Below are 25,712 nucleotides of genomic sequence, written 5' to 3' on the forward strand. Positions count from 1 at the left end.
CTTTAATTACTCACCCTCATGTCGTTCCAAACCTGTAAGACCTTCGTTCATCTTCAGAACACAAATTAAGATGATGAATTTTGATGAAATCCGAGAGCTTTCTGACCTGCATAGACAGCAACGGAACTACCATGTTTAAAGGGTTAGCTCACCCAAAAATGAAAATTAGCCACAAATTACTCACCCTCAAGTCATCCTAGGTGTATATGACTTTCTTCTTTCAGACAAATCCAGTCACTTATTACAGGGTGTCCGCGGGGTCTTAAAAAGTATTAAAAGTTGAGCACATCCTACAATAAAATATATTTGTCAATGAGCTCGGGATCTGTTGAGGAGCAAATCCTCCAACATCTTGTCAGTTATCTCCCCTTACTTTTGACCCGTGATTAGTCAAATCTGACTTCTGTGTTGGATGCAGGGTTGTTGTTGTTGGTTTTTTCCACAAAATTGGGCTGCTTTTAAACTGTTGCCATGGGTTGATTTTTCCCTATGGGTTAAAGGTTTGAAATATTGCATAAATTACATTTGGTTGAAATGCTTGTACTGAAACATTTTGCATTCTACCTGTAATACAACTGTGCTAAATGTTTTGGGCTACACTAGTAGGAAGCATTTGAGCTAGTCACTCAATAAATTCTCTTGTGCTTCGTTCCCTTCTGAATTGTGTTGTATTGATAAGGAGTTATCACAAAGCAAGTCTGTTTAGTTGTGCTATCTTACAATCAATATATAGTAAATGTAAGTTAAAGTGTTGCCGATGTAACCGGTTAAAACTTGGAGTGGCGACGAGGTCTTACAATGTATGGAAAGAGTCCTAAAAAAGGTCTTAAAAGGTATTAAATTTAACTCCATGATTCCTGTATATACCCTGTGTTCAGATATCTAAGCATATTCTGATCAGAAAGTGTAAAATATGGCCTGGTGAACATCCGTGGCCTGATGTTTATGAGGCAGTTTTGCACAGAAGGCTGCTTTTAAACTGTTGCCATGGGTTGATTTTTCCCAGTGGGTTAAAGGTTTGAAATATTGCATAAATTACATTTGGTTGAAATGCTTGTACTGAAACATTTTGCATTCTACCTGTAATAAAACTGTGCTAAATGTTTTGGGCCACACTAGTAGGAAGCCTTTGAGCTGTGTTTATGATAAATGTGCACAACAGTGACTGTAAAATATGTATTTTAAGGATGGAAATTACATTTTTATATTTGGGACACGGTAATTGCGCTACTTTGGGCCTTTTTTTTTTACTGGCATGGGCTTGGGATGCACAATTAAAATGATGTAATAGTTGTGATCATTATTTTACCTTCCATGATCATTCAGACATGATCTGGTGCAGTACTGACACTCTGTCATGTCTGCATCAAATCAAGCACTCCGTAATCACTGGTAAACTGTCTGATCAGTCAGATGTTTGTCATGAGAAGTGTTCCACAAAACAGCTATGGTTTGAGTTGATGTAACAAATACATCTTTTGAATATACTGTGTGAACTCATTGTAATTCTCTTGTGCTTCGTTCCCCCCCTTCTAAATTATGTTGCATTGATGAGTTATCACAAAGTAAGACTGTTTAGTTGTGCTATCTTACAATCAATATATAGTAAATGTAAGTTAAAGTGTCGCCGATGTAACCGGTTAAAACTTGGAGTGGCGATGATGTCTTAATGTATGGAAAGAGTCTTAAAAAAGGTCTTAAAAGGTATTAAATTTAACTCCATGATTCCTGTATATACCATGTATTAGAAGTACAAAACGAGGATTTGTAAAGAAGAATGTCGGAGAATTTCGATATAAGCCAAGAGGAGACTGGTTTTCCTTTGCTAAAGTAAGGAAACTTTGCTTCCTTTGCTCCTGTAAACAAACGTTGGTTTTCACGAGACTCACTGGCGCATGCGCAACGCTGAACTCATACGTCATCTGCCCGGAACTTTTTAAAAGATTTTGCATATCTTGCAAAATGAATTAAAAAGTAATGGAGATTGGTAGGAAGCTATCTTTTCTTCAAACTTTGAAGTGTTGCTAATACAACACATTGTGTGCTTCCTGGACATTTTAATTTAGAGAACATATTTACGCATTACGTTCCTTTAATTTATTGCTTAAATTTTCTTTACTTGATCTTAAAAATTCTTATTTTTAAGACAATTATTTTAGAATAAATGCATGAAGAGGTATATTAATTATGAAAAATATTGAGAGGTTTCTGCATTGAGCAGGCATTAGTTGATTTACATGCTGTGTCATTTTCTTTCCTCAGGACGGATTATTTTAGAAATTTTGTTGACTCTTGCCTTCAGAAAATCCCCCAAGACAGACCACACTCTGAGGATCTGTTGCAGGTGTTTACTTTGCACTGAATTATCAACGCATTTAAATAACCTTTTTGTTTGTTAGTCATAATAATAATCCACCTGAATATTTACAACTGCCTTATATTCTACACTTTTTACTTAAACTATAGCATGCCTTCGTCCTGCGAGAAAGGCCAGAATCTGTTCTGATAGACTTAATTTTGCGGACAAAAGATGCGGTCCGAGAGCTGGACAACCTGCAGTACCGCAAAATGAAGAAGATTCTCTTTCAGGAGGTGCACAATGGGCCGACCACTGAGACCCAGGAGGGAGATGAGGTCAGATCTCAAGTCTTACCTAGTTCTTGTTTTAATATCGGCTAATATATAAAGTGGGGTCCGAAATCTGAGTCAAAAACAGTGTGTTCAAAATGTCAAATTTAAAATTGGACATTTTTGGACAAATGTTTGTTCTTGCTTCCTTATGAAGCACAAGATACTCTTTGGGACATTCTCAAATCTTGGTGGATAATATGACCATCAGGTTTTTCACAAACGTCTGAATTTTATGAAAGTGGGGAAGTCGTGGCCTAATGGTTAGAGAGTCGGACTCGTAACACAAAGGTTGCGGGTTCGAGTCTCGTACCGGCAGGGATTGTAGGTGGGGGGAGGGAATGTACAGCGCTTTCTTCCACCTTCAATACCACGACTGAGGTGCCCTTGAGCAAGGCACCGAACCCCCAACTGCTCCCCGGGCGCCGCAGCAAAAAAATGGCTGCCCACTGCTCCGGGTGTGTGTTCACGGTGTGTGTGTGTTCACTGCTGTGTGTGTGCACTTTGGATGGGATAAATGCAGAGCACTAATTCCGAGTATGGGTCACCATACTTGGCCACATGTCACGTCACTTTCACTTCACTTTTTCACTTATGCAGCTCGAGTGCTGCTGTCAAACACATTTATGTACATATTTCCACAAATCAATTTGAGTGATTTTTAATATTTATTGTTATGATGATTATATAATTTGTAATAAACGCAGTCTTTTGGATCCCACTTCATTTCACTATGATTATCGTTGGTCTCTGAACTGCTGTTTTTGTGTATGTGTGTTTAGGAGCCAGAGCACGGTCCTGGTCGCACGGGCACAGTGAGCAGTGTGGGCAGTAATCAGTCCACTCCCAGCATGTCGATCAGCGCAAGCTCTCAGAGCAGCTCAGTGAACAGCATTCCCGACGCAGCTGATGACAAGAGTGACCTTGACCTGGAGAAAGACCATACTGTTATGTCTAATAGTTCGGTCATACACCTGAAGCCTGTACGTTCACACACCTCTTGATAAAACATCTCCGAAATCTTCATGCCTTCCTGCATAACCCAAATCAGAGATTCTTTATACTAAGCAACTGTGAACATTGAACTTCATGATACCCAATATATTTTTCCTGCTTTTGTGTCCATCAGGAAGAAGAGGAGGTTTACCCTGAGGATCCTGAAACGCATCCTCGTCCCTCAGAAGCCCAGGCAGCACCCGCACAGCCCCCGCAACGCAAACACCATCGCAACCGTGAGCACTTTGCCACCATCCGCACAGCCTCTCTGGTGAGCCAGTCACAGTGGACCTGTAGTGAAATGCTTTTCAACCATACAGACGCGTCAAAACTACATTACTCATTTATAATCGATGAACCATGGCATTAGTTGCTTTCAGTGTAGACACAGTGTAAACTGAATGGCATCACAAGAATTTTTTGTGCATTCTTAGTAATGTTCAAAATTCACAAGACGTCTCTTGATTATTTTTATTTCCTCTTCTTTACTTTCCCTCCATTTCCTTGTGTTCCTCCTCTTCCTTCTTTCAGGTGACACGCCAGATGCAGGAACATGAGCAGGACTCTGAGCTGAGGGAGCAGATGTCCGGTTACAAGCGCATGAGACGGCAGCACCAGAAGCACCTTATGGCCCTGGAGAACAAACTGAAAGCTGAGATGGATGAACACAGGCTGAGACTGGACAAAGAGCTGGAGGCCCAGAGGAACAGCTTTGCTGCTGAGATGGAGAAACTTGTGAAGAAAAACCAAGCATCCATAGAAAAAGATGTAAGTGTGCGCAAGACATGTCACACGATCTGTTTAGACCCCAAGCACAATAATTTGTTAGGTGGCACAAAGATGCGTAAAGTAATGTGGAAGTTCATCTGAAAAATGCTTATAAATTGGGAATTCCCCTCTTCCTTTATGCCATGGCCCTCAATTCCAGTGAAGACAAATCTTGATATTACGTCATAAAATGACATTGTAGAGAATTATGTGCTTTCTACTTTGTGACAATGGGGGGGGGGGAGATTCTATTTCTGCTTCATCATGACAAAAGCACTGTGCACAAAGCTATTTTTTTTTTTTTGAAGGCTAAGTCATTTGCCAATGATGAGAAGAAATTCCAACAGCACATTCAAGCACAGCAAAAGAAAGAGCTTAGTAGCTTCCTGGAGTCACAGAAAAGAGAGTACAAGCTAAGAAAGGAACAACTGAAAGAGGTAAACACACATATTCAAGCATGGCTTTTTACCCATATATGAATTTGCCAGTTGTGTTTTTCATCTTGGCATAATTCCACCTAAACTGACCTTTGAGATCTATGAGATTATTTTAGCTTGAACAGTGTAATGTAATGAAGACAAATGAAAAATACAACTAAAATATCATGTGTATCTATTGTTCAGCCGTTTGACAGTTACACAATTATACAAATGGACAATATGCATTCCAGAGAACAAGAGAAAACATTGTTACTGAGTTGATTCAAAATGTTTAAAGCAAAATGTAAAATACAGTAAAAATGTTTAGTAAAAATCATCTTGTTAAAAACAGTGATATTCAGTTTTTTATTTAATGAATTAAAAAGAATGTTTATTAATTTAAAGCCTCCATGCAGCCACAAATTTAATTCGGCTTTGATAATCAAAATGACGTATTTAAACATTTTTCCCATGAAAAAAAAAATCTGCATTATTCAAATTCTGAAAGAATTATAGCCTAGAAAGTGTACAACCAGCACTCCCCTTATGATCACTAAAAAGTTTATCGCTCATCTTAGTTTATCGCAATCTAACAACGTTTGTTTATAATCAGTGAAGCTTTCTTCAATGCACAGTGAAACCCTTATTTACGTTGTGCCTACTCTTTGTTATAATGAGTTCCAAAACGTGTAGAACTCCGTACTGAAACAAAAACTTTGGCGTTTTGAGCGGTGAGTGGATTCTGACTGACTTAAACACCTCTGATTGGCCACTGCATTTAAGAAATCAACAGATATGTCTGTGATTGGCTACATTGCTCAGCACTGCAAAAACGCATTGTAAATAGAAGCTTTTGTTTTAAGAATTATATAAATTACATAAAATAATTATAATAAATAATCATCATTAAAACCCAGACGATTTAATCTTTAAAAATGTTTAACTATGTAGTGCCCTTCATTTTGGAGCAAGAGAAACTGGGGGGAGTTACTTTGTGTCACAGATGTGTCACTTTTCTCAAAGCTGATTGGTCAAATTTTGATTTGAGATCTCTAAACAAGAACAAAGCCAAACCACTTTCAAGGTGCCTAAGAACCAGAGTAGGCGCAAACTAAACTGAAACTTACCTGGCTAGCCAGCTAAACCGGCTTCTTGGTAAAGGGCCCCAGATATGAAAAGCCCCATCTCACAAGTTGATGCAATTAGTTATGTTTGTGTTGTTTGTGACAGTAGGAAATGGGCGGTTTACAGTTATGTATTTGAGACCATCTTTGGTACACTGCAGTTTTAAAGGTGACATATCATGAAAATCTGACTTTTCTAGGTTTTAAGTGCTATAATCAGGTCCCTGGTGCATCTACCAACCAAGGAAACGTGAAAAAGATTAACCCATTAACTTTGTTTTGGTAAGCCTTTTTCTGCAAGAGTCTGAAAAAAATGAGCGCGTCTGATTTCGCTCCCTTGGTGACGTGGCAAAGGGATCTCATTATAATATTACCACCCCATAATCTGTAAGTTTCCACCCACGGCACCGTTATTGTGTTTTCGCAAACGACAACGGTGTACCAGTTCTAATGCCATGGCGAAAGTTTGAGCAAAAACATGCTAACTGTTCTGTCTTTGGCTGCACAGACGAGCACAGAACACTATTTAGAGTCCCAGCCTCAGAGGAGACAAGAGAGCAGTGGATTTATTGATTTATTTACTGTATATTGCTGCTGCCACACAGATCTAAAATAAACATGCGGTTTATTTCCCAGCTGTTTACCTTCACAGACATAACCGACTGTTTTTGTAACTCGTGTGTTTTTAACGTAAACTTGTGTGTTAATGAGAACTTCGTTTAGCACTCACATGTTGTCTGGTGGCCGCTTTCTGTCCGTGTGCTTCGGATTTGTGCACTCAGAAAACCGTATATCAAGAAGTTTAAACTAATATGGTTTAAAGCGCATGATTTCAGCGCGATAAACATGATAATCAGAACCAAAACAGATGTTTTTAGCAGGTACAAGCTGTAATGGTGCAGCTCTATTCTAGAAAAGGGGGCGGGTAGCAGCAGCTTATTTGCATTTAAAGAGACAGACGCGAAAAATAGCGTGTTTCTGCTTCCACTCAAAATAGGCATTTTCAAAATGATATAATAAATGATCTGTGGAGTATTTTGAGCTGAAACTTCACAGACACATTCTGGGGATACCAGAGACTTATTATTACATATTGTAAAAAGGGGCATAATATGTCTCCTTTAAGGAGAAAATCCTCAGCAGTGGTGTTGACTGATGAATTTGCACATGGTTTGTCTTTAACCAGAGAGACGTGTAAGCAATTTCAAAAACACCACAGGGGGTCTTTAAAAATGTTTTCATATATAACAAATATATGTATATATACAATATGTAGCTACATTTTGCCTTTTATTACTTAAACATTTTAAACCAAGAAAAATGTCTGTATTTCCCTTTACAACTCATTGATGTTTCCCATGCTGCGTGTAGGAACTAAATGAGAACCAGTCCACCCCTAAGAAAGAGAAGCAGGAGTGGCTTTCGAAGCAGAAGGAGAACTTTCAGCACTACCAAGCAGAGGAGGAAGCCAACCTGCTCCGTCGGCAGCGGCAGTACCTGGAGCTGGAATGTCGTCGCTTTAAACGGCGAATCCTCATTGCAAAACACAATGTAGAGCAAGACCTTGTACGCGAGGTAACTTCACTTTTCCTCAAAGACATAACTAATGACTAGGGTTGTAATAGTATGCAAACATGACGGTTCGGTACATACCTCAGTTTTGACGTCACGGTTCGGTATGGTTTCGGTACAGCAGGGGGGAAAAATTGCTTTAAATTATTTTTATCAAACAGTTGTTTACAGAAAACTTCTGCTCCTTCTTTAAATAAATTTAATAATAATACAATTTTCCTAGGGATAAAAATCTACCTCAGCTTATGCTCTAAACCAGTGTTTCCCAACCTTTTTTTAGTCGCGGCACCCTTTGGAAATTTTAACAAACTTGTGGCACCCTACAAAATTAATTTTGTCACAATATTTGAATTTCTAACTTCGATATGATAATTTGAAAGGTATAGATATTCGGTACAACAGGGAAGAACTGCAGAATATAATGTCATACAGATATTTTTTATATTATTAAAAAATGTTGTCCATCAATGGTGGCAATCAGTAGGCTAATTTCTAATGAAGAGACCAATTTATATGACAGATTTTAATGTAGGCTTTTATACATATGTAAACATTATTTAATTACCATTATAACTAGCTATCTCACAAATTTTTGCTCACTCAGAAGGATTTTTTACACGGCACCCCTGCTCTCGACAGACGGCACCCAGGTTGGGAAACACTGCTCTAAACTATAGGCAGCCCTTTTACTATAAGGTTACAATTAACAACTGAGCCCAAACTTAAATTCAATGAATATTTATTTTTAAATATAATAATCAACATTCAACTTTAAAAAATGTACGCAATCATGTAAATTGCACATAATGCAGTTTTTAAATTGACTTCTAAATTATACAATTTCTACTTGTCGTTGAAATATATTCATTTACACAGTGGCTGTCATAACTTGTTTCATAACAGATTTATTTAAACTTACATTAAATCACTAACACGTAAAGTAAACTATAATGAGTATATAGTCTAATATTTTGCGAAATGCTCCTCTCTAGACATTTCTCTAGCGAACTAACAAGCTGTGGTCACTGATGACTTGCCTGAGGTAAATGAAATGCTACGTGACATTTTGTTTACAAGCTTTTTTATTGACGTCTTTCCGTGGTTAAAACACTGATTGAGTGATTACATGAGGCATGAGATGTTCATTCATGTTTATTTTTATTTTCAAAGAAAATAAATATAATGACAGAGGTTTTCTTGATCCAGGAGCTAAATAAGCGCCAAACGCAGAAAGATCTGGAACATGCCATGCTGCTCCGCCATCATGAGTCCATGCAAGAGCTGGAGGTGAGACAGCTGGGCACCATCCAGAAGATGCGTACTGAGCTGATCCGCTTGCAGCATCAGACTGAACTCACCAACCAGCTAGAGTACAACAAACGCAGAGAGCGAGAGCTACGCCGCAAACATGTCATGGAGGTCCGGCAGCAGCCCAAGAGCCTTAAGGTGTCTAGCCTATGCTTGATTTTGTAACATACACTAGCTAGTACATACTAGTTGTGTAGAGTCAGTAAGTCTTTTCTCCTCTTTAGTCTAAAGAGCTGCAGATCAAGAAACAGTTCCAGGACACGTGTAAAATCCAGACACGGCAGTATAAGGCCCTGCGCAACCACCTCCTGGAGACCACACCCAAGTCTGAACACAAGGCTGTGCTGAAGAGACTGAAGGAGGAGCAGACCCGGAAATTAGCCATACTTGCTGAGCAGTACGACCATTCCATCAATGACATGCTCTCCACACAAGCTGTGAGTGACCTGCCATGTTCGGTGTAGGCATATGTATATCTCTTCCTATAAGCCATCGAAGAGTTTGAACCAGTCACAAAGTTCTGAAGGAGTTGATACAGTTACTTCACAGTATTTAGTTGTAGGAGAAGTAATGTATGAGGTGAAAAACTGTTCTCCTAATTTAAATGTGGAGAATGTGGCATTCACCTTCTTGTGTTTTTAACACAGTAATTCTAAATGTAACTATGACTCCCATCTTGCCCCTCAGCTGCGATTGGATGAGGCACAGGAGGCCGAATGTCAGGTGCTAAAGATGCAGCTGCAGCAGGAGCTGGAGTTGCTAAATGCTTATCAGAGCAAGATCAAGATGCAGACGGATGCACAGCACGATCGTGAGAGGAAAGAGCTGGAGCAGAGGGTTTCGCTGAGGAGGGCTCTCCTTGAGCAGAAGGTAAGTTATCTGATACAAACCTCAGCAGCCCACTACTAGAAACCACGGGAGGAGGCATATTGTTTTAAAGAGTTTCAGTTTTTGACATTCCAGAATAAGAATTAAAGGTATAGCTCATACAAATATGAAAGTTCTGTAATTTATGCTCCATTTATCTAGATTTTGAACTTATTTTCAATTAAATATGAACTTTTGAAGCATCTCCAAATTATGGAAGGATGTTTAGCCTAATTTCACATCCAAAAAATACATTTTTAGCCATTATGTTGACCCTCCAAATTTTTAGCCATTATGTTGACATCCAAAAAAGACAGCCATTATGTTGACCCTCCAATTTTGAATTTGGATGCAGTATTGGAAAAATGTGGAGATTCCTCAAAAATGTCTACTTTTGTGTTCCACAAAAATGTGCATGCAGATTCAGAATGACGCAATTACTAGTTTAAGTTTGTCAAGTATTTTGACTAAAGGCTGGAATACACCACACAACTTTCCAAACCTGAACACTACGCATCATACATTGCCGACTTTGTAAATGGTTAGAGAAAAACTGGGCATCATACACTAAACGAGTGATCACACACTACCAGACTTTCAAGTAGTCCTGATTCACAATCTCATGCAGAACTGCCTTGTTGCTAGGTGACAAATAAAAAATAATGTTGTAAAATCAGCTCAAAATGTTGATCTCCTCCAACTAGATGGAATCATAGTCTGAAGAAAAAAAATCAGTCTGTGCCCATTATATACTATGCAATTTTCTGTGAAATCGGTCAACTCTGACTGTCCAATATCTGTAGACTAGTGTTGTGGAAAATGTCTGTTTCACTCAAGTCACAGAATTCCAATGTCAAAGATCAGACTTTATTGCAGCAGTTAACAAAGCCGAGATGCCTGCAGAACATCTGACAATAACAGTCGCAGCTTCCACTTTTATACAGTTTATAACCAATGATTCATCTTTAAACTCTTGCTACAATTATTTTGCAATCCTGTTGTTTTCTTTCTAAGGGTGAAGCACGTACTACCAACATATGTTACATTGTATCAATGGCTGGTGCAGTGTGTTTAGCTTGCACCATAAACCGGATAGCAAATATCACACAGTGTTAGAGAGGCCCAGAGAAGCCTAAATGAAGCCTAAAGTTTGGTTTATTCATGTAGTTCCCAGGATATTCTTCAATCATATCTTATATATCTAATAAAAATATACCATACTACTAGCTCTGACTTTCATCAACTAGCATTGACTCTTCCATACCTCAAATCTTGGCAAAAATCTGGTTGTGTGGTTTATTCTAGCCTTAACCAAAACTACAGTATCTTTGAAAAGGTAATGTCTTCAACGGGAATGTTACTTGATTCTATTTTGGTTTTTGGTTAGATTGAAGAGGAGATGGTTACCCTGCAAAATGAGCGTTCAGAGCGAATCCGCAGTCTATTAGAGAAGCAGGCCCGGGAGATTGAGGCGTTTGACTCTGAAAGCATGCGTCTGGGCTTCAGCAACATGGTGCTCTCTAGCCTGGCCTCATCCGACGGCCACAGCCACAGCTTTCCGGGGGCCCAGAGTAGCTGGGGCTCTCAGTACGGTGCAGGCTCTCAGGGGTCACACTGGGGAGGGCACCATAGCGGCAGCCAGCATGGCCACCACCACCACCCAAGCCACAGTGACTCTATCCAGCAGCCTTGGGGTCACGGCCTGCCTTCAGGGGGGCCTCCTCCCTGGGGGCACCACATGTCTGGGGGCAGTCAGCGCTCGAGCCGGGGAAGTGGTGGGCTACGGAACAGTCCCCAGGCGGTACGGCGGGCCACCTCAGGGGGCCGCAGTGAGCAGGGGATGAGCAGGAGTGCCAGCATCGCCTCTCAGATTTCCAATGGCTCGCACTTGTCCTACACGTAAGACCACCCGCTGCTTTCCCACAACACCCATCTTGACCCAAAATGCCATAGGGGAAGGGACAAAGGGGCACCGTGGTCTTTTTTTTTTTTTTTAACACCCATTCCTTTATTTCTAATCCTCTAAATACATATTTTATACACATGGTAAGCACAAAATGCATCCATTGTAGTTCAGGTTCTAAGAATGTCAGACAGAAGGGCACTTAAAACATTCTGGACAGTTGTATCAAACTTCAGCCAGAATCCAGAATGTCATTTTCGCAATGATGTGAAAAAGTTTTGAATTCAGAGAAAATGCACTGCATTTTAGAGTGTTAATCTGATTTGAAAATGTTAGTGAGGGTGAGAACGAATATATGAATGCTGTGCATTGCCTCTCACAGGTGAGATTGTAAGTCTTTATGCAGTGGGTTTTATCATGGTCTTATTAACAGCTGGTTTCGGTTGTATACAGCAGGGAGATGAATGCATATCATTTTCTCAGAAACATTGATTCATAAGAAAACAATTGCAGAAATATATATAAATAGATGGTATAAAGGTTGGATAGCAGAATGTGAAAGAATCAAGCTTTACAATGCACTTGATTTTGTCTAGCTTAGTATTTTATAAACAACAAGCACTAATTTTAATGTGTTACTAAACAGTATGCTCTTTTTGTGCCAGAACAAATTTTAACTATGAAAAGATACTGTGAAATTCCAAGATTTTGTTAGAAATATTTTGATTATTGAATTATCGTGATTTTTTTTTATTTGTTGTATGTTGCCATTGCCATCCTTTCACAGGTCCAAATAACCAAAACCTGTGTGGAGAGCAGGATGCCATTTTGCTTTTAAAACTTTGAAAACATAGCCTAAAATTCTGATAGTAAGTGTATGAACAGATGTGTTCGATTGCTATAGGCCAAAGGGACATAAGTTATAAGGTAGGTGAGCGATATATGACTATATTAATGTGGAGGTGTCTTGAACTGAATATGTAGAATGACACTTAAAAACAGGTTTTGCTATGTGAATGTACGTGAGTGTTAAAGCATGTCGGCACGGTAAAACTTCACTCCTGAATAACAGTATGGCAGAAGTCGTTGAAGTATATTAATGTTCATTTTAGTCTTTTGATTTAGTGATGCCAAAGTTAACAATCGCAACTATGCAAAAGGATAATAGCCTGCCACATTCATGTCTTCTTTCACTAAGCTTAACATCACAGAAAAGCACTTTACCATCCTTTTCTACTCTTAGTTGCTCACTACAATCACATACAAGCAGATCTCCTGGTCCTTGGGTGCCCCCTCCTCCCCTTTTTCAGGCTGGGTTTGACAAGAGCGTGTTGTGTGGATTTTAGGGGTGGGGAGGTCTGGGTTGGGTAGGCTTGAGACCACTGAATGTTTTTGTGGGGGCGGGTGGGTGCCGCTGCTGTCGTCCCTGCAATGCCTTTGTTTCTTCCATGCCCACCCCAGAGCTCCAGCGACTGCCGCCCACCCTCCAACTGAACACTTATCAAAGCATGTAGAAAAAAGTGATTAAAAATGCAATGAAAAAAGGTCAGTTAGCATATTAAGCATTATGGTGGAAGGGTATACAGCCAGGAGACAGCTTTAAGTGAGATGTATAGGAAAACGTGTGTATATTGTATATTTAGAAATTTAAATAAATGAATAAATGGAAATCAATATAAAGACCCAAGTTAAAACTAGACTAAAATTTATTTGCTTGAATGCGAAAATTAAAAAAAAAACTTGGTTTCTAATATTGAATATTTAAAAAGAGAAAAAATTATATATATACACAAAGCATATTCTCAGAGGTGTCAAGCAAAGCCAAAAAATATATATTTCCCCTGAAATTACACTTATACAGAGGATGTCACTTTCCATAGTCCTCTCTGCTCCTTGCTCTCCTTGCTTTCAAAGGTATGAATTACCATATTAGTGCCAGTACTCATGTTCTGTTATCTGTGAACCAGCAGTGAACTTAAATTTTATAAAAGATAAAAGGCATAGGTTTTATTGTTTCATTAAAAAAAAGAAAAAGAAAAGAGAAACGTCTTTATAACTGCCATCATGCCTATTTCAGAATGGCTTCAAAAACATTTTTCCAGGAAAATAAATTCCAGTTTATAATACGAGTGCTATCTATAATAACCATCAACTATGAACACTATTTTGGCACACTTCTGGTATATGCATGGGATTGCAGATTTCATGAAGTTGCCTATCTCAGTCTGACTAACTAAAACCAACTGAGCCAATGAAGGAGATGGTCCTCACTGCAGAACACAAGATCCAGGGGGCGTGGTTGGATCCAGATCCAACTCCTCCCACCTTACATATACCTAAACCTACCCATCTCCACCCCCTGATCCCTAAACCAACCCATCTCCACCCCCTCATCCCTAAACCAACCCATCTCCACCCCCTGATCCCTAAACCCTCCCATCTCCACCCCTAAACCTACCCATCTCCACCCCCTGATCCCTAAACCCGTCTCCAGGCTACTGCAATGCAGAGCCAATCCTAAAGATTTGGGCCAAATGTAACAAATTAACATGAGATTATTGACCCGGGTAAATGACACATAACATGCCAATCATTTAATCACATTCAGTACTCTAATGGAATCACTGGACCAGAGGAACAGCCATAGACTCAAAATGTGAGTTTACACTCGCAAACAGGTTCATGCAGTATTTTCCAAAGGTGAGAGGTGTGCCCTGTTATAAGAGAGCAGATTTCTTTAGCTCATAGCATCCTTGTTTTAATGACCCTTTTAACAAGTGTGAAAACAACAGGATGAATAATAATCAAAGAAGGTGGTACAGTGTGTACAGTGTCTCTGTACAGTGTGTTTACCAGTATTTCGTCCTTTTTCTTTTGATGGTCGTTGTCTCGTTTTCCTGCTTCAAAATTACAATAGCAATCCAAATATAACCTGTATTAAAATATATAGATTGTGAAAAACTGAATGTTGGAGAGATTACAAAAATTGTTAAGGCTATTCATAACAAAACACTTACAAGTGAATTAAAATATACAAAAATTATGAAAACCTAAGGGGACAAATGTAATGTTTTGTTTGTAATTACTCCTTTTGTTGGCAGAGGGCTACTGGACAAACAAAATCAACTGTAATAAAGTAATTTTAGTAAATTTTGGTTTTGTCATTTGTATGCTTTAATACATTTGTCTGCTGTTAAATTCTAGGTGTAGTAAGTGTAAACTTTCCTGAACATCCTTTTCATGAGGATTGTTTTATTGATTCCTTTTGAACATGGTGCTTTTGAATTCAGACAATGGTTCCAAAATTTTGACAGAGCTCTTTATCTTTTGAGAGGAAAACTGTCTTGCACATAGAGAGTTAGACCAACTTGTTCCAACTTAATTTTTACAAAAAATTGGCTAAATATAGCATCTAATGCTATAGGCCAAGCTGTCAACATAATTAAGCCCCTTGCCAGTCAGTAGATGTCCCTTTTGTCTATCAACATGGTCTTTCCATTTTGTTCCCTTTATCTTCCATGGTGTCCTCCTTACTCATTTCTGCAAAACTGTGGTTTCCTAACTAAGGGCACCTCATATTTCTTAAACATGTACTGGTAGGAAGTTTAACACTGCCAATCTGCTATGACCTTATGGTACCACCTGCTTCTCTCACTCAGCGTGTGTAGGATCTATTCCAAGTAAAATCCTCCTGTTCCTCTTCAAATGTGAATTTGTCAGAGGGAGTTGAGATTTGCCGTCTTCGGATGGGTCTTTCTTTCCGGAGCAAGGTTGTTCTTCTTCTGGACAGCACAGCACTGGCGCTATGCCTCAGACTCTGGCTGCCACATTGTGCAATAACATCTTTGAAGCCTTTCTTCTCCTCTACCCTGAAGAAATCGGCAACTACCCTAAAGTATTCCAGCACCACAGAATGACTCCAGGAAGTAGTACCTCCATGACCATCCTCAAGCATAAAGCTGCAGTGTCCTCCCTGTTGCGTCACAGCCAGCAGGAAGTAAGGGCTATTATGAAAAAGTCCCTCAGGTACAGTGGAGAGAGGTGGAAGAAGAGGGTCATCTTGGCTACACAAACAGAGCACTGGCACTGCCACTTCATCTGCATCTCGTAAAGGTTCATTCCTCTCCCAGTAACTTGGCCAGTCAGGCTTCACTGATAATCTTGAATTGTCCTTTCCAACATTGTCCACCGAGTCTGATATTCTTTGCTCCGACTGCTTAGGAGCACAGAACATGAGCTCTTCCATATCTCGCAAGGAGTTGCAATGTAGAATTTTTGCTACATCCATCACAGAGCTCAAAGCAGTGGCATACCTGTGGAAAGGGCCAAATGTATAAATTCAAAGAGCTTGTAATCCTAGTTGCTTTTTTCAGGTGGTAGTTTTGCACTGTGGCATCTTGTGATGCCCTAACTTGGAATGCAGTTCTTGTATTATCCCATTCACAAGATTCAGTTGACCCAAAAATGAACATCTAGTTATCATTTACTCACCCTCATGTCATTTCCAAGCCACAGACGTTATTTTGTGAAACAATATAATGCTGCCTATACAGTATACACTATACAACTCAATGTAGCCTGTGAAATATCTCTTGGCCATCAGGGACACATTAGCCGCGTTTCCACTGTCGGGCCAAAAGCGGGCAGTCGCGTTTCCACTGTCACTTCCGGGGCTTGATTGTGCCTCGCCGGTGCTTCCTCGGGGCCAACGGCCCGGGTTTTTTGGCCCGACGAAAACCTTGGGCCAAAGCGGGCCAGCTGGGGCTAGAGGAGTGGTTATGAACAAAGGCGAAGTTTCTCCGAGTCTGGAGAGCGTCAGCGCCGCGGATAATTTCTTAATGTTAACAGCTATAACACCAACATTAAAGACTTTTAAAATAATTTTAGTTCAAAACTCACTTTCAGACAGCAGCTAGTGTTTGAAATAACTTGATCCGATGTGGATTATGATCACTATACAAGGCAGAAATAGTTATAAGCGATGCAAAAGACTATGCACGCTAGCCATTAACGTTACCATAGTAAACATGGTAAATACGATCGCTTGAAGAAATCAGACGTCAGCTTCTTATTCTCTATCACAATCGTGTATTTATTTAGTAACATATTTTATCTGTCATAAGTCTCGTCTCGAGAGTTTAGCTCCGCGTATGTCATAAAAATATAATAATGGTTTTTATTCGGGAGTTTTTATAAAAATATAGAAATTATCATTCTTTCTAAATGTGATGTATATACTGTGACTACAAATAAACAGAAACAGATTCTACTGAATAAGTAGGTAGGCTATGTTCATACCGCTTTATTTCTGTGTGTTCTAATTTTCAATCTTGATAAATTAATTCATTATGATCAATGTATCACTTATTATTGTAAAATATCGATGCTTTTGGATTTAAATCTTTAATTAACAAAGCATGCAAACAAATGGCTGCTTTTATCATGATCGTTTTGTGATCGTGCTAGTTCCAGTGACTTATTTCTTATTAGTTTTCTGATAACTTCTCTTTGTTGGTGAAATGATGGGATTGCGTGACGTTGTTCCTGAGTGGCGTGTAAAGGGTGGTTTTTAGTGAAGCGCAGTGGCGCTTCTGGCCTGACGGTGGAAACGCAGTGTGATTTTGGCCTCGGTGCTACAGGTCCGAGGCTATTAGCCCCGCCCGGCACATTTAAAGCACTGGCTCGCACTGGCCCGACAGTGGAAAAGCGGCTATTGGCACTTTCAGGTCCTGTCTTTGAAAAGCTACACATAGTGATTGTTACTCATATAAAAGAACACAGAACCATCTGCGATTAGAAAATCGGGACTAAAATTGTGTAGTTGGCAGCATAAAAGAACAGGGATGGATTGATGCTGTTGACCTTCAAAAATGGCCATAAAGCACCACAAAAGTCCATGTTGCTTGTGTGCCAAGTGATGGCAAGATTGAAATTAAGGCTTTTAAGTGCGAACTGTCAATTTTAGCACAGGACACAAGTTGCATAATCTAATTTAAATGTGGGTTCTTTCATTTGTCATTTTTGGGTGAACATTTCTTTAACCCATGGGTATCCAGACTCGGTCCTGGGGGGCCCTGTGTCCTGCAGAGTTTAGCTCCAACTTGCCTCAACACACCTGCTTGTAAGTTTCAAGTATAACTAGCAAGACCTTGATTAGCTAGTTCAGGTGTCTTTGATTTAGGGTTGGAGCTAAACTCTGCAGGACACCGGCCCTGCAGGACCAAGTTTTGTGACCCCTACTTTAACCCAAGGGTGTCCGATCGTGCTCCTGGAGGGCCACTGACCTGCAGAGTTTAGCTCCAACCTCCAGTTAAACACACCTGAACCAGCCAATCAAGGTCTTACTAGGCATACTAGAAACATCAAGGCAGGTATGTTGAGGTAAATTGGAGCGCAATCTGCCAGACAGTGGCACTCCAGAACCGAATTTGGATACCCCTGTTTTAATCTGTACTTCTATAGCAGTAGAGTCTGCAATCCATAACACTTTAGCATAGATCAGTCAACATTTGTGATGAATTTTCTACCTGTTTATTTGAAACTTGCGGTAGATGAGGGCTATCCACTGATGAAGCCAAGGTAGCTCATACTCAAACCACAGTTGTCCATGAAACACAGGAGAGATGCAAGCAGCGGCCGTCAGGTAGGATGAAGAGCCACATTCCCCCAAATAGGACAGCAGTAGCCCTGATCCCGAGCCCTCACTTACTGCAAGCAAAGTTGAGGATGGATGACGACTCTGCAAGTATGCTACTGCTTGTGCAAGGTCAGAAGTATTTCCAAACTCCTGGTAGTGTGGAGTAGTCAGTGGGCAGCCGCCATGACCACGTCGATGGAAAACCACTGGATAGAAACCCTGTTGCAAGGCCTTGTAGCACAACATGAGCAAGTGTGGTGTTACTCTGCCTAGGGCGTTGGGAATTATAACAACAATAGCAGGATTACTAGAGCCCAGAAATCTTCCTCCAGGATGATGATCCCTTTTGGCCTGAGCTTGTTGGTCCGTCAGACTCACAGCCCAATCCAGGGCCACAATACCCCCATCCTTTAGGAGAAGGTTATCCCGTGTAAAGCGGACTCCTCCTTGCAGTTCAGCACCTTCCTTTGTGGGCCACATGAGATTGGTAATTATCTGAAAATGAGGGTCGGCCTGAGGCCATTTTGCCAGAGGAGGCTGGGCCAAAGTATAGCAGTGTTTCTTCAGGTGGCTGGCAAGGGCTGTGGGTTTACAGATCAGTCTGACTTCTGCCTGGCATTCTTCTGTGGATCCTGATACTGTAAAGCATGGCAGTTTCAAGAGTCTACTGGCCATAATCCACATACAGTGACCCAACTGCTGAACAGTACTATCTGCAAGATGACAGATCCAGTTCCATCGACGCAATATTGTAACCAGGACCAGCAGCAAAGAAGGTAACAGGCTGAGGAATAAGTCCCACATTGCTCTCAAATCGGTAACCTATAGGTCTAACCAAGGGCACAAGGAACCTACCTTAACACTGAGGTTGGTAAGCAATGGTTTTCTCAAGCGAGCAAGTGGAAAAACTCAGATCTTTAAACCAAATGATCTGTTCTACTCTCACTAGCATGTCAACCTAAATGGACTTGTACCTCCTCCCCTACCCATAGCAAACATCGCTGCTCCCCCTCTTTCAGAAATCATTAACAATAATTTAATCCACAGACTGTTGTTAGCTGCAGGAAAGCAGTCCAATAAAAGTCCAATAGCAGTCTAATGAAACTAGGAGGGTTTGCCACTTGAAAGTCTAAGATTCAAGCACTTCTTTCCTTTACTGCCTTCAGAATACATTTCAAGTACTAGGTGGAATGCATTGAAAAGTGACTATTAACAGCTCGCCATCTGACTAGGTAAGAGACCTTGAGGATATTGCACCCAAATCAGTACCCTTTGTTCCTGGGTTGTTTATACAATAAAAATTTACTAGCTGTATGGTCCCATAACTAAAAATTGAACAGAGATACTGTCTGCTATGTGCCTAGAAATACATTTGCAGATAGAGTAATTAACCATGGTGGATGTGTCGTGTGTGCCCATGCATTTTTATGAGCAAGTGACTGCATGCAACAATGGCAACTTTTTTTTTTTGTACAAAAAGAGTTTTATTCAAACCATAATACTGACAAATTATCCTCTACATAAACACAAAACTGTCTTTGGTTTTAATATTTTGCTGTTTTTCATGTTTTTTAGAATAATATTTACATTTTGAAGTGTTAATTTCAGAAGCCACATGAGTTTTAATTGTGTTGGTCAAAGCTGGACATGCAGAGGTGTGTAAAGTGAGAGGTTAGTAGCAATTTAAGAGTCAATAATACAAGCACTCTTACAATGAGAGACAGTTGAAGATATGTTGTCTATGCAAACATCCTTTGCTCATTAGATTTACATTTGATATCTTTATATAAAGATTTTCCCATGAGCCACCTGCATCTGCCTTAAGGAATTTTTCTCCCAAAGATGAAAATTCTGTTCTCATTTATCTACATACGTTTTAATCTTATCTAGAATGTTCAAGCTGTTTTTTTTCATGCAATGAAAGTGTTTTGATGCTGTCAAGCTTCAAGTTTAAAAAACAAACAAACTTGAAAACAAAAAACGTATAAAAAAAAAAAAAAAGTAAAGATAACACTATTTTAAGATGTCCTTGTTACACATTACATGTCCTTACTATTATAATAATAACTATAACAATAAATTATGCATAATTACATGCAAGTAACACTAAGCCAAACCCTAATCTTAACCCTAACCATATTCTAAGTACATGTAGTTAATTAATGTTACTCGGTACTTAAATGTATAATTACAATGCAACAAGGACACCTTAAAATAAAGTGTAACCAAAGTATAATACTAATACACACACACACACACACACACTATATCCCAAGTCTTCTGAAGCTATGTGGTATATACATAGTTTTCTATGAAGAACAGACCAAAAGTAGTTATTTTTAATTCCTGCTGTAGATCTCAAATATAATATGTGCTTGTTTTGATTTAAAGATGTTTAAATATGTGAAATATGTTGTGCAAGAACCAGTATCTTCCATGTCGCTGATGGCATGATGCATCTTGTGATGCCATGTTTGTTCCCCACAAAAAAAGCTATCGTAAGTCTTCAGAACATTTGGAATATAGCGCATGAGTCACACAGACCACTTTTGTTACTTTTTGGTGCTTTTTTTGTTGTTGTCATTTTTGGATCTCCACAGCCCGAGTAATCAATCACATTCATTGTATGGAAAAGAGCAGCTTGGACATTTAGCAACAACTTTTATATTTTACCAAAAAATTAACTAAATAGTTTGGAACAATATGTGGGTCAGTATAACAAGAGTACATCATTTTTGGGTGAACTATTCCACTACGATAAAATGGCAATAAGTGATGTGCAGAACTCTCAAGCCGGATATACACTACATGATTTTAGGCCCTATTTTTATGGAGATCACCAACAAGAAGATTTTTCTGGAGGTCAGCCTTAAATCTGAGGCAAATCGATGCTCGTTCACATGAGTGACTATCGTATAGTGTGAGGTCATATAGTGGAGAAAGACACAATTTGAGAAAAGCACTGATGCCCGAGAATTAATTAGCAGGCTAAATATCTGGGCCTGTCTGCCACTGTGAAATCTTGCAGTGCGAAATGTGTTTTGACTGGAAATGACATTAGCGATGACCTACAGCTAATGAAAGGAGAACAAGATATAGCGCAAGGGAAATATTGAGAAGTCATCTCAACCAATCTCTTCTCCATATTCGTCTTTTTTCTCTTTTTGTAGATTGCAAGCTTCTTGTGGATAACCATTTTGATTTGAAGGAATACCAGTTCCACGCCATAATTCCGTTCATGCATGATATTATGTGAGATCCTGCATCACTTCTCGCAAATGCATTTTGTAAATGAGAAATGGGGATTCTTCCGAGTGAAATTGTTTGATGTGTGGCCCACAGTCACCGATCCGTTGTGTTATGTGCAAAGCACAGCAACTTCATGATACCCAAAAAAGTTAGCGTAGTGTGAAAAGAACAGCACTCCGATTATTTCAAAATCGTGTAGTGTATTGGCAGCATTACTGAGCTCGCTACTGTCCTGACATATTATAGTCATGCCATAGATATTGCTTGTCCAGAGCTGACCAAATAAGAGCTACATATGCTACCATCTGATCCCAAGTCCTGGTCTTTACAATGAGGTATGTTCACACAGAGACTACCAAAGACACTGTGACTGTTAACCACTACAGAAAGCTGCAGCTACATTTCTTCTCTCATTCTTTGTCAGCATTGAATGGTAAAAAGCAGTAAGTACATTAAAGGATTTGTAAATCCTAAAATGAAGGTGGTTTTGCCTACCTTTTGCATAGCTGACATAAATTCTTCCTGATATGATTCCTTAAGCATTTAAGGAATATAGCTAATATTGTGTACTACTACACAATATTAACAAATTTTCTACAAAGCATCAGGATGAGCATTACAAGTGCCAAATTAAATCTCCTAATGATTCGAAATGTAACTACTGTATAGATGATTTATTCACATTTAGAAAAAGCCTGTGAAGTCAAGTCAAGTGGCGGTACAGCCAGTTGAACTGCAGTTACGGTGTTGATAAAAGCTAGGGTGAGTTGAGGTGGCTTGGCCTATCTGTGCTCATACTTTAGTTGTGAGGGGTTAGCAGTGAATTGGGCAGTGTGCACAGGATGAGTTAGCTTTATTCAGACTGTGCCATTAGTGTATTTAGAGAGCTTATTCTCCAAGTCACAGATTCGTTTCTCCTGAGAAAGAACTGTGGCCTTCAGATTTTGGATCTCCTCAACAAGCTTCTCCAACAACTGAGGCTAGAGTTTGAAAGAGATTGAGAGAACACAAAGGAGAAGATGGCAGTTGGAAAGAGGAAATAGAAGAGAGAAGCATAGTGACAGTAGAAGGAGGATGAATAGGAGCAAAAAAGAGGGAAAAAAGCAAAAGAGCAAGTCAAGGACAGGCTTAATTTGGAAATAGAAATAAATGTTTAGCTTCTAGGGATGGGAATCAAAAGAAATCGGATGATTCTGATTCAGATTACACTTACATTGTAGTTTCCACAATTCAGTTCTTCAAATTACCAAATTTCAAAGTAACAAAAAAACTGATAGGTAAAAGAGTCAGGTGTCACCGACTGACTGATGAGTTGTGATTCATTTGTTATTTTGACTGTTTCATTAAAAAGAACCGGTTCATTTAAGTCATTCATTTGTGATTTGAACTGATACACTGTATGTTTTTTGTTCCATGGACAATGAATTAAAAAACTTTAATGATATAATTTAGTGGTGCTTGTTTCATCGTATCAGACATCAAGCTACAGCTAAAACATTCATCTTCCGTAGCATTATAGATTCAAAACCAATGAAAACTTTGATGGGATATGTTGTTATAATGTTATAATGTATTTTTTTGTTTGTTTATTTTTAAATGAACCCGATAAAATTCCCAGCCCTATTTGCTTCTTAAGAAATGTCAGAAATGGAGGTGATGAAGGAACAAAGTTATGAAGGAGACATTTTAAGACCAACGATAAGCAAGACATTCTACTTACGGGCAAACTACTTCCATCTACGGCAGACATGCTTCTGCGTGTTGCAGGTCTGGTGTCTAGAACATTCTTCTTGGCCACCTTTAGCTCTCTACTCTTTGGAGGAACATAGCCATCCCTCATGGACACTAATATGGGGTCTGCGTCTTGTCTGTCCATCCATTCTTCAGGTTCCAGAGCCGGCTCTGGGCCTGCTGTGTCTGGGTACAGATCATCCTGGAACAGGTCCGACTGGCATCATAACAACAGAAAGAGAATGATGTAACTGGATGCACAAATTTTACATACAGTGGAATGCGAAAGTTTCTCCTTGCAGAATCTGTGAAAATGTGAATAATTTTAACAAAATAAGAGAGATCATACAAAATGCATTTTTTTTATTTAGTACTGTCCTGAGTAATATGTTTTACATAAAAGATGTTTACATATAGTCCACAAGACAAAAAAAATGCTGAAAGGATTAAAATAACCCCCTTCAAAATTTTGGGAACCCTTGGTTCCCTTTCAGTCGGTCACTCCCGAGTCACGTCGGTGACCGATGAATTGGGATCTCATTTAGAGCGACCAATCCACTTCGAGTGTAAACTAAACGAGCCAATGCACATTGGCATGTGATGAATGCATCCAGCTGCTGCTGATCACAGCGTGAGCATAAAAAGGCGCTCTCGGGAGCTTTTTGTGTTGGCGGACGGCGCTTCAGCGGTGGTCGTTCCTGTGTCTAGTGGGTTGCACACTTCAGGCTGCACTACCCCCTGTCGTGCTGAAAATGGCCGTTTCCCCTGTGCGTCTCAGCACGTAAAAGAGCATTTCCCTAAAAGAGCCAATTTCTCTAAAAGAGTACAATAAGCGGGTGCATCTTTGTAAAGATGATGGATCGTCTTTTTAAAGATGCCGTTTCACCCGTGCGTTTCTGGATGCAGTCGTTACCTGGTGCCGGGTGATGGTCACGATCGCCGCATCGGAGGGCAAGTTGGAGCTCTCTGGAGAGGAAGATTCCACCCTCCGGGACGGTAGCAAAGCCTGAATCGGATCCAGAGATGTCGGCTATGCTTTCCCAGGCCGCTGAGAGGGTAGGGGCTCGAGTGGAAACCTCCACCGCATCCCGGGCCCTCAAGGTTGGACGATTGGTTTCTCGGGGAGGCTCGCGCTGAGTTCTCAGCGCCCTGCCTCAGTGCCTTTCTTCCCGGAGGTGCATGAGGAGCTCACCAGGTCATGGACGGCACCTTTTACTGTTGGTTCCTCCTCCCTCCCCACCCTCGACGGTGGTGCAGCTAGGGGCTATACAAGGGTCCCTGCTGGTTCCTCCTCCCTCACCACCCTCGACGGTGGTGCAGCTGGGGGTATACAAGGATCCCCCCGGTGGAGAGGTCGGTTGCGATGCAATTGTGTCCTAATACCGCCTCCACCCGGCAGGGTGAACCGTGCCTCCTCTCCCAGGTCTGTAGGTACTCGTCTGGCCTGTCGGGATGGTGGCAAGGCCTGAGTCGGATCCAGAGATGTCAGCTATGCTTTCCCAGGCCGCCGAGAGGGTAGGGCTCGAGTGGAAACCTCCAACGCGTCCCGGGCCCTCGAGGTTGGACGATTGGTTTCTCGGGGTGGCTCGCGCTGGTTCTCAGCTCCCCGCCTCAGTTCCTTTCTTCCCGGAGGTGCATGAGTAGCTCACCAGGTCATGGACGGCACCTTTTACTGCCGGAAACCGATCTGCTGGTTCCTCCTCCCTCACCACCCTCGACGGTGGTGCAGCTAGGGGGTTACAAGGGTCCCCCCGGGGGAGCGGTCAGTTGCGATGCAAGTGTGTCCTAATACCGCCTCCACCCGGCAGGGCGAACCGTGCCTCCCCTCCCGGGTCTGTAGGTACTCGTCTGGCCTGTCAAGCGCTGCTTATACGGCCTGTGGAGAAGCTGCCTCCGCCTTACACTCTACGGCGTTACTGCAGGTTCATCAGGCCAAGGCACTGAGGGACCTGCACGAGGGTGGTCATGATCCGGAAGTTCTGAAAGAGCTCCGAACCGCTACTGACCTCGCGCTCCGAGCGACAAAGGTCACCGCGAGTTCTCTGGGTCGTGCGATGTCCACACTTGTGGTCCAGGAGCTCCATCTCTGGCTGTGTCTGGTTGATATGAGGGATGCCGACAAAGTTCCGGTTCCTTAATGCCCGTGTCCCAGATCGGCCTCTTCGGCGATGAGGTCGAGAGCTTGGCCCAGCAGCTCTCGGCTGCACAGAAGCAGACTGAAGCATACACCCTCCCGGCGGCACCCTGCATCCACCCCTGCTCCCGCGTCGCATCCGCAGCAGCCTCCAGCAAGCGGCGCTGTGGAGCTGGGCATAGGCAGGCCGCCCCACCCGTCCAGGCCCCCGTCAAACCTGGCGGTGAGTGAAAGAGCAAGAGGCCCCGGGACGGGTGACCCAGAGAGGGAGGAAGCTGCTCTTTGGGGGATGGTGAAGGCACCTCTCCCTCCCCCGGAGGAGGGCCAGGGGGAGAATCTGGAAAATTTCGACGAGAAAGCGGTTTTCTCTGTTCCT

At 41.0% G+C, this 25,712-nt stretch overlaps 3 protein-coding genes across 3 annotated transcripts in view; 1 reads left to right on the forward strand and 2 right to left on the reverse strand.

The window, feature by feature from the left end:
- Window positions 1-13,925, forward strand: part of LOC107689199 (serine/threonine-protein kinase TAO1-like) — a 43,376-nt gene extending 29,451 nt beyond the window's left edge. The window contains exons 10-20 of the mRNA XM_016487130.1: window positions 2,263-2,344; window positions 2,467-2,634; window positions 3,411-3,611; window positions 3,758-3,895; window positions 4,156-4,392; window positions 4,701-4,829; window positions 7,307-7,510; window positions 8,714-8,953; window positions 9,040-9,252; window positions 9,503-9,685; window positions 11,070-13,925. Of these exons, the coding sequence (XP_016342616.1) occupies window positions 2,263-2,344; window positions 2,467-2,634; window positions 3,411-3,611; window positions 3,758-3,895; window positions 4,156-4,392; window positions 4,701-4,829; window positions 7,307-7,510; window positions 8,714-8,953; window positions 9,040-9,252; window positions 9,503-9,685; window positions 11,070-11,585 (2,311 nt within the window). The 3' untranslated portion in view covers window positions 11,586-13,925. The remainder of the gene's footprint in view (window positions 1-2,262; window positions 2,345-2,466; window positions 2,635-3,410; window positions 3,612-3,757; window positions 3,896-4,155; window positions 4,393-4,700; window positions 4,830-7,306; window positions 7,511-8,713; window positions 8,954-9,039; window positions 9,253-9,502; window positions 9,686-11,069) is intronic.
- Window positions 13,926-14,084: 159 nt separating this feature from the next.
- LOC107689200 (protein ABHD15) lies at window positions 14,085-19,576 on the reverse strand. The gene is made up of 2 exons (XM_016487131.1): window positions 18,113-19,576; window positions 14,085-15,898 (listed from the first exon to the last, which is right to left on the reverse strand). The coding sequence occupies exons 1-2, from the start codon at window positions 19,024-19,026 to the stop codon at window positions 15,241-15,243; spliced, it is 1,572 nt and encodes a 523-aa protein (XP_016342617.1). The 5' UTR covers window positions 19,027-19,576; the 3' UTR covers window positions 14,085-15,240.
- A 1,208-nt stretch (window positions 19,577-20,784) lies between these two features.
- LOC107689201 (coronin-6-like) overlaps window positions 20,785-25,712 on the reverse strand; it is a 16,095-nt gene continuing 11,167 nt past the window's right edge. Inside the window, exons 10-11 of the mRNA XM_016487132.1 lie at window positions 23,192-23,419; window positions 20,785-22,451 (exon numbers count right to left, since the gene is read on the reverse strand). Of these exons, the coding sequence (XP_016342618.1) occupies window positions 22,329-22,451; window positions 23,192-23,419 (351 nt within the window). The 3' untranslated portion in view covers window positions 20,785-22,328. The remainder of the gene's footprint in view (window positions 22,452-23,191; window positions 23,420-25,712) is intronic.

The sequence above is a fragment of the Sinocyclocheilus anshuiensis genome, unplaced genomic scaffold (genome assembly GCF_001515605.1).
Source record: "Sinocyclocheilus anshuiensis isolate Anshui unplaced genomic scaffold, SAMN03320099.WGS_v1.1 scaffold966, whole genome shotgun sequence".
Classification (NCBI taxonomy): domain Eukaryota; kingdom Metazoa; phylum Chordata; class Actinopteri; order Cypriniformes; family Cyprinidae; genus Sinocyclocheilus; species Sinocyclocheilus anshuiensis.

What these genes read in the sequence shown, in the direction of transcription:
- LOC107689200 (XM_016487131.1), bottom strand. Translation starts at nt 19,026, where the DNA reads ATGTGGGACTTATTCCTCAGCCTGTTACCTTCTTTGCTGCTGGTCCTG. An exon ending in CGCAAGTTTCAAATAAACAG is followed by an intron (nt 15,899 to 18,112) that starts GTAGAAAATTCA and finishes CCCTTTCCACAG; the next exon opens with GTATGCCACTGCTTTGAGCT.